General features: G+C 34.1%; 1 protein-coding gene across 5 annotated transcripts in view; it reads left to right on the top strand.

Annotated features, from left to right (window-relative positions):
• Nucleotides 1–13,762, top strand: part of Ccdc138 (coiled-coil domain containing 138) — a 76,960-nt gene that overhangs the window by 25,867 nt on the left and 37,331 nt on the right. For all 5 annotated transcript variants that reach the window (XM_076832925.2, XM_076832924.2, XM_076832923.2 and 2 more), the window contains 2 exons: nucleotides 100–264; nucleotides 11,468–11,584. In XM_076832925.2, coding sequence (XP_076689040.1) covers nucleotides 100–264; nucleotides 11,468–11,584 — 282 coding nt within the window. The remainder of the gene's footprint in view (nucleotides 1–99; nucleotides 265–11,467; nucleotides 11,585–13,762) is intronic.

The raw sequence follows: 13,762 nt of genomic DNA, 5'->3' as shown, positions 1-13,762 counted from the left end.
GTAAATTCTTCTATAATCATATCAATTTTAAAGCTTGTCTTTGAACTTTGGTGAGATTATAAGCTGAAATAAGTGTTTGGTTTAATTTTTGACATATAGGTACCACTTAATGGGCAAGTATATGAACTTCTAACTGTCTTCATGGACTGGATTTCAGAACATCACCTTAGCAAAGTAAAACATGAAGAATCTGGTATGGATGGTGAAAAGCCATTACTCAAATTTGCTTCTCAGCAAAATGATATTCAAGAAAAGTGTGTAAAGGTTTGTTTTTTTTAAATTTGAAATATATGGTTCAGTAGATATGAAAATTAAATAAGGAAAAGCCTTTGATATTTTATAAGTGAAAAATATTGAAAGCATTTTTGCTAGAAAAATGACCATACTAATAGTCACTTCAAAAAGTTTCATTTTGGACCCTATTAAAGCTAATTCATCCTTATATTTTTCTTAATTTGTTAGGAATTTATCTTTTTTAAAAGTAGAGATAAGACATTAACAACATATTCCAAAAGAGGTATAGTAATTGTATTTTAGAATTACAGATATTCAATGTTGTGGACAATTCCTCCTACATATAATTTTAGAATTCAGAACTTACTGGAGCCTACTTTGTCTTTTGGCATGAAGGGTGGGTTAAAGGTTTATTTTCAAGGGGATTCTAATCAAAGAGAAAGAACTTCTTATATTACAGATGTTAAAGTGAATATTGCTACTAATGATTTCTAACTAGGATAAAAGGTATTTAGAGATTGATAGTTAGATTCCATAAGAAAAAGGGGCTGGGGTTGTAGCTCAGTGGTAGAGCACTTTCCTAGTATGTGTGAGGCACTTGGTTCAATCCTCAGCACCACATTTTTTAAAAAAAGAAAAGAAATACATGAAAAATTTTAAGAGAAGACATTAAAGTTTTTTGTTTGTATTTATATATTTTCAGGAATAATGTCATGATTACTCAGTATAGGTCAAAGTCTCAAGAAAATTATTTCCATTTTTCATTCTGACTTAAAATGTTTCTTCTAAATGTCTTTTTGTGCTAAGTAGAATAATGGCCCCAAGGATGTTCATATCTTAATCCTTAGAACTTGTCAATATTCTGTGCTATGTGGCCAAAGGGAATTAAAGTTGATAATTGATTACTGAATATTGTGGATGGGTCCAGTAAGTACATGAGTCTTTAATCCAAAAGAGTCAGAAGTATAAGTGATATTGGCCAAATTACATTATGTATGTGTGCAAATATGTAATAACAAATCCCATTGTTATGTACAACTGAAAAAAAAAAGGTGGAAAGTGGAAAAAAAAAAAAGAAGTGGCAGTCAGAGAGTTAACCCATCAGTATTTCTGGCTTTGAAGATGAAGGAGCACGAGTGATAGAATGTGGACGGCTTCTAGAAGCTGGAAATTGCTCTTATCTCACAAGTCAACAAAGATATGGTGATCTCACTCCTACCACTTCTTCCAGCTCCCTAATTATCCAAGGAAATGGATCATACCCAGCCTCCAGAAAGGAACGTAGTTTCTGTAGACATCATGATTTTGGTTAGCTGAGACCCATATCAGACTTCCTGGTTGTTTAGATATTAAACAACGGCAGTGATGGGGAGCAAACGGACCTTTGTATAGAGTTTTTACACCTATATCAGGTATCCCCTATACCAATTCTAACCTTACCTTGGAATATCTGTCAATTAGGAAGACCCACAGTATTCAAGTTCAGCAGAGAAATTCCATTTTGTAGGACTAGATGATGTGAAAGCACAGTCATAATACATTAAAGCTAATAATTGGCAATTTCAAAAAATGGAATCTGGATCATATAAGACTCAGTTTAATAGCATAAGAATATAATATTTATAGCAAATATGCCTCAGGATTAGTTTTATCATCTTTAAAGATATTCATTAACTTAATTGGGATTTGCAATTTTTGCTGAGGATAAGTTCTTATATCTAAAATACTATTTCATCTTACTAATATGTTAATAAAGGTAAAACAATCTTAAAGCTTATGGATAGTCTTAATAGAATAAGAAAAAGATACATAGTATCAAATTAATGAACTAGTGGATTGAATAATTATAGCCAATTTAAGCAAGTATTCATATCATTCATATTTTCTGATTTTAAAATAATGAAAACATTTTTTAAAAAACTTTTTTTCTTTGGTATGAGAATAAGAGGATTAAAGTATAAACCATTAGTGTAACTCAAAAGTAGTTTTGAAGAGTAATCTCTTTAGAAATTAATCTTTAGATCCTTCTGACACATCTGGTTATGTATTTTATCACAGTTGTGACTTCAGTACTTAAAAACAAAAAAAGCCATAGGGGATTAAAGTTGTACTTTAGATAGATTATTAGACCGGGTATACCTTACAAAACTTATTTTCTTATGTGATTCAAAAGTAGATGAGTGGGATGTTTCCAAAGAAATTGAGAATGAAACATTGTAGTAACATGAAGTATAATCTGCCAAGATTAGATGTGTTACAACTAATGGTTATAAAATTGTGGTCCTAGGACTGTGCATCAAGATGGTAAACTACGAAATCCAAACCCTTGTAATCCCCTGGAAACAACAAATTAACTATAACATGTAGACCAGAACATGTTTGTGAGAACTCTCCAGAGACAAGTTGAAGCGCTATACCAGACAGGCCAGTGAATAGCTGAAAAGGGAATCCATCAAAAGGAATAGGAAAAAATGTGGAATTTTGCGCGTCCATGTCCCTCCCCATATATACTACAATGCAACCAGGAGGAAACTCCCATATCCTAGATCCTACTTTAGAGTGGAAACAAAAGAATGGACTGTGCAGTCAGTGTTTGGGCTTGTCTATGGGCTGTTCACAGCACTGGGTTTTGTCTTGACTCAAAGTGCTGAAGAAAATGGTGGCATAGTTTGGAAACTGCACAAAACAGGTGAACACTATACCATGTTAGAGCTTCAGAGATCTGTATTTCTGCACAAAGAAGTCAGGGATTATGGGCTTCTGAGAAGAAAGAAGAAAGGCTGTTTGAAGAATTCAAGACAATGTAAAGTACATGGGCCTAGAGAAGACATATCTCCCAGAAAAGGTTTGAGAGATCTTAGAGCCTCTAGCTCGGCTGGTGGTGGAGGTTTTCCCTTCATGAAGCTAGTTGTACAGACTTGGAACGGTGGTGGTTTTTCACTTGCTCAAATTGGGGGTGGGGTGTGGGGGATGAGAATCACAAAGCATTCTTGTTTCACAAAGAAACAAAGATATTAGTTCAGTCAAATGAACAAAACAAGTTCCAGATACTGACCTTAAGGAAATGTAGATCTCTAAAGTTTCTGACAATTTTAAAACTGTCTTAAAAATACTCAGTGGATTAAAAGAAAACACAGACAAAGCAAAATTGGGAAAATGATACATGAACAAAGTGAGTATCAGCAAAAGATGGAAATTATAAGAAAGGATCACTTCAATCAGCTTTTTCACCACTATGGTCAAAAGACCTGACGAGCAATTTTAGAAGAGGAAAATTTTATTTGGCAATCAGAAGTTTTCAGAGGTCTCTGTTCATAGATAGCTGACTCCATTGTTCTGGACCTGAAGTAGAGCAGAACATCATGGTGGAAGGGTGTAAAGTAGAAAAACTGCTCAGAACATAGTAATCAGGAAGCAGAGAAAGCTCCACTCACCAAGGAAAAAAATACATATCCTAAAGGCACCCCCAATGACCTACCTCCTTCTCCAGCCATATCCTAAGTGTCTACAGTCACCACCCGTTTAGTCTATTCAAGTGGATTAATGTTTTTATCAGATTAATGATCTTAAAAACCCAATCATTTAACCTCTAAATTTATTTATTTTGCCTCACACATGAATTTTTGGGGGAATATCTCATATCTAAACCATAACAGGAATACAGTGTCTGATCTGAAAAATTCAGTATCAGACTTGATCAGACAAAAGAAAAGAAAGCATCAGCAAACTTGGAAGACAGGTCATTTGTAATCAGTCAAGAACAGCGAAAGGAAAAAACTGAAGAAAAGTAATGAGAACAAAGGGCTCATGGAATACCATCATGTGGACTAATATACACCTTATGGAAGTCTCAAGAAGAGAGAAGGAGAAGGGCTAGAGAGCTTAGTTGTGGAATTAATGACTGAGGAGTGCTTTTTCTGACAAAGAAGTAGACATCTAAATTGAAGAAGCTGAAGACACTCCAATTAAGAAATCCAAAGAGACCTACATTAAGGCACAATATAATCTAATTTTCAAGTCAAAGACAAAAGGATCTTGAAAGTCAAGACACAGTTGCAAGAGAAAAGTAACTTGTCACACAAAGGAATCTGTATAAGAATTTTATTGGAAAAAGCCCTTGTAAGCCAGAAGACATTAGAATCGCACATTCCAAGTGCAAAGGTAAAAAATAGAAATAAAGGAGAAATTAAATCTTTCTTGAATAAACAAAAGCATTAGAGCTGTCCTACAAGAAGTTCTCAAGGGAATCTTTCAAGTTAAAATAAAAGTACACTATATACAAATATGAAGCCATATGAAAATACAAAATTCTCTGGTGAAGGTAAATACATGGACAAATACAGTAAGTAGCTTATTGTAATTTTGGTGTAAACATGTATTCTGAAAACCATAGAATATTGTTAAAAGAAATTTAAAAGCTCTGAATAATGAACAGACATCCTTGCTCATATCTGGAAGACAATATTCTTAAGATGCCAGTACTCCCCAAATTAATCTACAGTGTCAGTATATTTGTCAAAATCCCAGCTAGAGCTGGGGATATAGCAGTTGGTAGAGTGTTTGTCTTACATGCACAAGGCTCTGGGTTCAATCCCCAGCACCCTGCCTTCTCCCCCCCAGCCCCCCCCCCAAAAAAGAAAATAAAAGAAAATCCCAGCTAGCTTCTTTGCAAAAATTGAAAGGTCGGTCTTGAAATTCATCGAAATGCTGTTGACCCAGAATTCTACATTAAGCTTAGAAAAGAAGTATACTTACTTCCTATTTTTAAAATTAACTGCAATGCTATAGTAGTGAATAAAGTAGTACTGACGTAAGGTTGGACATATTGATTAATGGGATAGAATCAAATCCAGTAATGAATCTTCATGTTTACAATGAATTTATTTTTATCACAGTACTAAAAGAGATCAGTGGAAAAAGGATAGATTTTCAAATTATGATGCTGAGAAAGCTGGCTAATAGCATACAAAGAATGTTACACTCCTGCCTTAAACCATATATATAAGATCTTACTAAAATGCATCAAAAGTCCAGATGTATTAAGAGATTGAAGTATAAAACTTGGAAGAAAACATATAGGTAAATCTTTGTGACCTTGGATTTGTCACTGTTGTTTGTTTGGTTTTTGGTACCAGGGATCAAACTCAGGGGCACTTAACCACTGAGCCACATCCTCAGCCCTATTTTTTGTATTTTATTTAGAGACAAGGTCTCAGTTGCTTAGCACCCTGCTGTTTTTGAACTCACTGTCCTCCTGCCTTAACCTCCTGAGCCACTGCGTTTATAGGCATGTGCCACCATGCTCAGCTAGGCAGTGTTTTCTTAAATATAATACAAAAAGCATAAGCAACTAACGGAAAAAAAACAGAATAATTGGACTTTTGAAAATAAGAATCTTCTCTTCTGCAAAAGATATCAAAATGCAAAAAGACAACCTGTTGAATATAAAAAATATTTACAAATTCCATATTGAATAAGGGACTTCCATTCTGAGTATTAAAAAAAAAAACTTAACCAAGTAAAAATACTCAATATGCTCAATGAATTTGAATAGACATTTTTATCTATAAGAGATATATAAATGGCCAGCAAGCACATGAAATAGTGCTTATCGTCATTAGTCATCAGGGAAATGTGAATGGAAACCATGATATACTACTTCATAATCACCAAGATGGTGTATATAAAAAAGTCAGGTGATTATAGATTTGAAGAAATTGAAACTCTTACACAGTGCTGATAGGATTGTAAAATGCTATAGCTACTTTGAGAAATAGTTTGGCTGCTTCTTCAAATGTATTGTTGGGTTACCCTATAACTCAGCAATTCTACTGGGTATGTGGTCAAGAAATATGAAGGCATATATACACACAAAAATATGTACATGGTTGTTCATAGAAACATGACAGCCAACAAGTAGCCAACAAGTAGAACTAGCCCAAATGTCAACCAACTAATAAGTTGATAGATAAAATATTATGTCTATTATAGTGGAATATTACTTGATATTAAAAAGGAATGAAATTTTATGCATGTTAAAACATGAATTTTGAAAACATACGTGAAAGAATTCATTCACAAAAGACCACATGGTATGATTCAATGTGTATGAAAAATCAAGAAAAACTGAGCTGGGGTTGTGGCTCAGCGATAAAGCATTCTCCTAGCACGTGCGAGGCCCTGGGTTTGATCCTCAACACCACATGATAAATAAATAAAGGTATTGTTTCCAACTACAACTAATATATATATTTAAGAAAAATCTATAGACAATAAGTAGATTAGTGGTTGGTTGGGAGAGTTGGGGTAAAGTGTTGGGGTGGTGCTAATGGTAAGATTTTTTTGGAGGCATAAAGAAGTGTTCTAAAACTGGTTGTGGTGATGGGTTTCACAACTTTATTAATATTCTAAAAATCACTGGATTGCACAGTTTAAAAGTTCAGTTGTGGGTAAACTAGGTACTGAACCCCCAAGTCCATTTACTCACCTGGTAAAGGGGTGAATCAAGAACAAGTTGTTGGAATGAGGAAAAAGATTTATTCATTAAGCCAATAAAACTGAGAAGATGGTAAACTAATACCCCAAAAGACCATCTTTTTTTTTTTTTTTTTTTTTTGCTACTGGGGTTTGAATGTAGGGATGCTTAAACACTGAGCCACATCCGCAGCCCTATTTTGTATTTTATTTAGAGACAGGGTCTCACTGAGTTGCCTAGCATCTCGCTTTTGCTGAAGCTGGCTTTTAAATTTGCAGTCCTCCTGCTTCAGCCTCCCAAGTTGCTGGGATTACAGGCCTGACCCCAAAAGACCATCTGTTTTGCGGGGGGTACCAGGGATAGAACTTAGGAACACTCGACCATTGAGCCACATCCCTAGCCCATTTTTGTATTTTATTTAGAGACAGGGTCTCACTGAGTTGCTTAACACCCACGGTTGCTAAGGCTAGCTTTGAACTTGCAATCCTCCTATCTTAGCCTCCAGAACTGCTGGGCCCAAAGTACCATCTTTACCCAAATTTAAAACTCCATTTATCTTTAGACAAGGGGAAAGAGGGGTTGATCTGGTTAAGAATGGATTGATGACTGGGGTCTTCTAGGCACCAGTTTAATGGTCTGGAATTGGATATTGCAAAACCTGGTAGTTGACCATCTGTTAATCATGATGCCCCTGTAAAACTTAAAAATATCGTAGTTACTCTTTTCTTGGTGCCTTTAGTGTTGAAATGGGAAGAGAGACATTAGGGAATTTTATGGTAAATCAAACTTTTACTGCCAGTTCTGAACAAACATTTCTTAAACTACTAATGTGTCTAAATGTAGAGTTGAACAGAAATAATCTAACCCAAAAATTAAGGTAGCAAAGGATACAGACAAAAATATAAAGGCAAAGATACCATACCTTTCACCCTGTTTAGTCACCCTTTGTATACTTCATAGGCCCAAGTGAACAACTAGTACTTTTGACAAAAGCAGCCTTCAAGTTCTTGAAAGGTAATGCAGGCAACCATTATCATCATAACCCACATGTCAGAGGCACTATCTACAGCAAAGCTAGTGAAAGACTAATAGTACATTTATCAGCTATGTGATTTGAACTTCAAAAGCAAGTAACTAAAAGTAAGTGAGACTTGGAGAGTTTATTTAGATTTTCCCTCAGTTACAAATTATGTCTCAAAAAATCCACTGCCACAACAAAAACAATACAATCAGGCCTACAGGGTACTCTTGGTCTTCGTGACTCCTAAATCTCTATATTTTGGACACTTTACCATGTCCTATCTCCCCCTTCTCATGTTTTATGTTCTTATGTTGAAAAGTCTAGATTTGTTGAATGTCTTACATTCTTAATTTTTCTAAATGCTTCCTTGTGAAGTTATGTAACTTGGTTCCTGGCAGGAATACTTTATAGTCAGTCATATTAAAATGAGGTGGGAGAGTTTAACACATAAAATTTTACTGAGATTGTGATCTTAACAGAGTATGTGGTTGTCAAATTGCATTCATCCATAAAAGTACTATTTGGACATTTTTCAAATTATAAAATATCTGTAATTTTTTTCTTTTTTTGTTTGAGGTTTTATTGTTTCAATTATAGGAAATGATACCTTAACACTAGTAGGAAGCCAGTGAAGAACTTTCAGGCATAAAATAGAATCAGGTTTATTCTTTCGAGAGTGTGCTGGCTGTTATATGGAGATAGGATGGGAGTCGATCAAGTGTTTGTGATGGGAGAATAATTAAGAAACTCTTAAGTAATTAAGGTGAAATAAGGTAGCAATTTGGATTGGGATGGTGGGTATAGAATTAGAACTGGACTATTTTGAAAGAAGGAAATAAAATTGATGGGACTGGCTAATGGATTCCGTGTAAGAATTGAGGTGTCAAGGTTGGCTTTTGCAACTGTATGGATGTTGGTAGAAATAACTCAGAGTAGGAACTATTAGGGGGAAAAAATCTCAATATGTAGGGGAATCTGGCAAGTTTCTTTTGGATATGTTGAGTTTGAGATGGCTTTGAAAAGTCAAAATGGATTGTGTCTAGTAGCTATTGACATGAGAGACCAGAACTCTTGGAGAATCATCAGTTTATAGTGGCTAATATTGAGTCTTGAGTAACTCCAATATTTTAATATCAGGAAAATGAGAATAAATAAGCAAGAGAGACTAGTAAATAGTAGCCAGAGAAGGAGAAGGGAAGCTAGGAGAAATTGATGTCTAGAATCTGAAGAGGAAGAGTATTTCAGAAGAAGGGAGTACCAGATCTTGCTTTGGAAGGTCAAATATGCGCTTTTAAACTGTTTATTTTCATAGCTTATTAGTCATGTCTGTGATTGTATATGTGAGTTTGTATCCTGGCTTAGCTTTTCTTAATTTATCATTAACATTGTTCCTGTTGGCTCATTGTTTTGTATTCTTTTATAATATTCTCAGTCAGACGCAGCCACATGAGAAAACAGAAGGCTCAGGGGAAGAAAAAACAACAGAGTTTATATACTCACAGATCTTAGAGTCAGGAGGACTGCAGGCTATGTAGAGCCACATGAGAAAGATAACAGAGTGGTCAAAAGGCAGAAGAGAGAAATAAGAGGAAAGCATTAGGCCAGAGTTTTTTTGGGGTGCTGCAGGAAAGGAAAGACTCGGCAGGGTGAATAGTTTAGGACTGGCTAGCTAGACTAATTTTATTAAGGCATGAGTCAAATGGAGGAGGTTTGACTCTGGATTGATGAGCTCAAAGGCATCTAAAAGTATGCCTTTTGTTGTCTAAGAATTGGCTGGCTGGAGGTGGGGCAGTCTTTCCAGCTAGAAAGTTTTAGATGCCCTTCAATAGATGAATGGATAAAGAAACTGTGGTATGTATAGACAATGGACTGTTACTCAGCAGTAAAAGAATTAAATTATGGCATTTGCAGGTAAATGGATAGAGTTGGTTGCTAAGCAAAGGGTTTGGGGGCAGGAAAGATGGTGGAATGAGATTGATATCATTACCTTAGGTACATGTATGATTGCACATATGGTTTTGATGCTACATCATGTACAACCAGAGAAATGAAAAGTAATGTTGCAGTTGTGTACAATGAATCAAAATGCATTCTGTTGTCATATACCTAATTAAAATTATTTAATTAATAAAAAAGACAAATAACACATGATCAAAAATATAAGGAATTTTACAAAATCTACAATGAAGTTGAATTCATAGAAACAAGAAATAGAATGGTGTCGATTTCAGGGGCTAGGACTTGGGGGAAATGGGAAGATGTTGGTCAGATTTTATTGGTACAAAATCTCAATCATGTAGTATGAATTAATTCCCAAGATCTAATGTACAGCATGGTGACTATAGTTAATAATAACATTTTATATTTGAAATTACTCACCACAAAAAAGGTAATTATATGAAGTGATAGTTATTAGCATTTCACAATATGTATATAAGCCATCATATTGTATATTTTAAATATATACATTTTGTAAATTATGCCCCAATAAACTGGAAAAAAGACAAAAAAATCAAAACATCATAATACTATGTAGAAAATATGCATAAATACAGTAACAGTACATTCATAATCTTTAGTCCATTGGATGTAAAGTTGATTTAAAATTTCCCTATTACCAATAACTTATTTTTAGGCTTATGTTGTTATAAATAAATATGTATCTTTGTACATGTGGTTTTGCAAGGGTATATTTTCAGTGATTTTCTTAGGCTAATTAATATTCCAGAAGCAGTGTTATTTTATCAGAGTGTTAAGATATATCTTTATGGTCTTTGAAGTCATTTAACAAAATGACATACTTTTGAAGCAAACATCATCAACATCTTTTAAAATTTTTAAATTATTTTTACAAGTTGGCATATTAATTATGAAAATATAGATGTGTAAAGAAGAAAGTAAATATTACTCAAGATATTAAAATCCAACCTTTAATATTTTTAAAACATATTCTTTCATGTATCTTTTTCACTATAAATTTAAATAGACATGTTTTATATAGATTGGATTCTTTATTATGCTTGCTATAGAATATTCTGTGATAATAAATAAATTTAGGTTATCATTTTTTTTAAAGAGAGAGAGAGGTAGAGAGAGAGAATTTTAATATTTATTTTTTAGTTATCAGCAGGCACAACATCTTTGTTTGTATGTGGTGCTGAGGATTGAACCCGGGCCGCACGCATGCCAGGCGAGTGCGCTACCACTTGAGCCACACCCCAGCCCTTAGGTTATCATTTTTAAAGGCTATATGTGTATTTTACCATTTAAGCATCAAAGGTTATGTATATTAAGGTTAATTTCCTTAAATCCCTTGATCTTCTATTGCTGTATGAGAGCAAATATACATACATAAATTGGGGGGATGGATATTGGGGATTGAACCCAGGAGCACTTTAGCACTGAGCTACAGCCTCAGCCCTTTCTGTTTTTTATTCTGAGTCAGGATATCATTAAGTTTACTTACAGCCTTATTAAATTGCTGAGGCTGACCTGAACTTGTAATTCTCTTGCCTCAGCCTCCCAGGTCTTTGGGATTCAGGCATGCGCCGCCATACCCAGTACATATTTACAATTTCAAGTGCAAATTGCCAAATTCTGTTGCATGTGGAATTTGAACTTTTTTGTTAATAATCATTATTATTTTTTTATTTTAGTTACTGTTTGGAAGATTTTGGAGGTTAATTTCAGACATCTAAACTGCTGCACCTTTATATTTTCTATCATTTTATATTTAGCTTTTGCCTGTGATGACAGAGCAGCTACAGTGGATGCCATTTGTGAATGCCAAATTTCATGAGCCTTTTGTAAAATTTATATATTGGTCTCTACGACAGCTAGATGGTGGAACACAGGTAAATGACTAATAGGAACCTATTTTCACAGAATACTTCAATTAGTATTAATTCTCAATTTTTGTTTATATATATGTGTGTATTTTATATATATATTTGTGTGTATGTATATATGTATATATTTTGGCATATTTTCTTTATTTGAGAATAATCTTCTGAATTTATAAAATGTCTTGCAGAGATTTTGATAAGAATTGTATTAAACATGTATATCAAGTTGAGAATTGACATTTTTATTGTGTTGTATGTTCTAGTTTATGAACACAAATTGCCTCTCTGCTTATATAGAATTTGATTTCTTTCATTGGCATTGTAGTTTTCTGCATAGAATGCCTCTGTGTGAGTTTTCAGCTGAGTATTTAATTTTTTATGTGATTTTAATTGGTATTCTCTTTTTAATTTTGATGTCCATATTGTGTTGATAGCATGTAGAAATATAGTTGATTTTTCTGTTTGTGTTCTGTTTCTTTGACATTAGTAGTTCTAGTAGTTTCTTATAGAGACTCTTTCAGATTTTCTATAGAAATAGTCATGTTATCTCAAATATAAACAAAGTATCTTTTGTTTTGTTTTCCTTTTTAATTTGTATGCCTTTAGTTTCCTTTTCATAGTTTATTGCATTAGCTAGAATTTCTGTCACTATACTGATTGTACATTGTGGTGAGAGCAATATCTTTGCCTTGTTTTCCACCTTAGGGGGAACCTTTAATCTATGCCATTAAGTATATATTAACATAGAATTTTTATAGATGCTTTTTATCAATTTGAGTTAATTCCCTTCGATTCCTATTTTTCAGAGGTTTTATTATGAATGGGTTTAATATTGGATTTTTTGAAATGAATTTTTTGTATTAATTGATAAGGTCATATAATGTATATTACATAGACTTTTAAGCATTGAATCAGCTGTGCATCCCTGACATAAAGCCCATTTGGTTTTGGTGTTGAATTCAGCAATAAACAAGAATTATATTTGCTATTATTTTGTTAAGGATTTTTTACGTTTACATTCATGAGGTATATTGGTCTGTGGTTTTCTTTGTTTTGAGCTTTGGTTTTGTATCAGGGTAATGTTGGGTTTATAAAAATGGGAATTGTCTCACTCTTTATGTTTTCTGCAAGAAATTTTGTAGAGTTAGTGTTAATTCTTTAAATATTGGATAGACTTCTGCATGTGAACTATGTGGACCTCACTATTTCTTTTTGGAGAGGTTTTATTTAATTTTTTTTTTTTTAATTTTTAGTTGTGTATGGACATGTGGTGCTAAGGATCAAACCAGTGCCTCACGCATGCTAGGTATGTGCTCTACAACAGAGCTACAACCTCAGCTTCTGAGGAGGTTTTAAATTTTGAATTTATTTTTCTTATAGTTATAGGACTATTATAATCATATTGGTGACTTGTAGTAGTTTGTGTTTTTTGTTTTGTTATGTTTTGTTTTGTTTTTGGTACCAGGGATTGGACTCAAGGGCACTTGACCACTGAACCACATCCTCAACTCTATTTTGTATTTTATTTAAAGACAGGGTCTCACTGAGGTGCTTAGCAACTCTCTTTTGTTGAGGCTAGCTTTGAACTCGGAATCCTCCTGCCTCAGCTTCTGAAGCCGCTGGAATTACAGGCATGTGCCACTGTGCCTGTCTAGTTTGTGCTTTTTGAGGAACTGAACCATTTTGTCTTCTTGTCAAATTTATTTGTGTAGGGTTTATCACAATATTATCATTTTGAAATCTTAAGTGTTTATAGTGATATCCCTACTTTATCCCAGATATAGGAATTTGGCTTTTTTTTCTTTTATTCTCCCCTAGAAGTTTGTCTTTTTCATTGTTCTTTCAAGGATTATCTTTTTGTTTTATTGATTTTTCTGTTGTTTTGTCCATATATATTTAGGATTGTTAGGTATCCCCACCCCCGCACCCACCTCCACCAGGGGCACTTAACCACTGGGCCACATCCCAAGCCCTATTTTGTATTTTATTTAGAGACAGGGTCTCACTGAGTTACTTTACACCTTGCTTTTGCTGAGGCTGGTTTTGAACTCGAGATCCTCCTGCCTCAACCTCCTGAGCCGCTGGGATTACAGGCATGCGCCACCGTGCCTGGCTTTGTTATGTCTTCTTGATGGAGTGAGCCTTTTATTTTTTATTAAGTCCTTTTTTCCTGGTCATTTTCTTTGC

Source organism: Callospermophilus lateralis, chromosome 14 (genome assembly GCF_048772815.1).
Source record: "Callospermophilus lateralis isolate mCalLat2 chromosome 14, mCalLat2.hap1, whole genome shotgun sequence".
Lineage (NCBI taxonomy): Eukaryota > Metazoa > Chordata > Mammalia > Rodentia > Sciuridae > Callospermophilus > Callospermophilus lateralis.
Note: the sequence above shows the minus strand (reverse complement) of the source record. Positions and strands in the feature narration are given on the sequence as shown.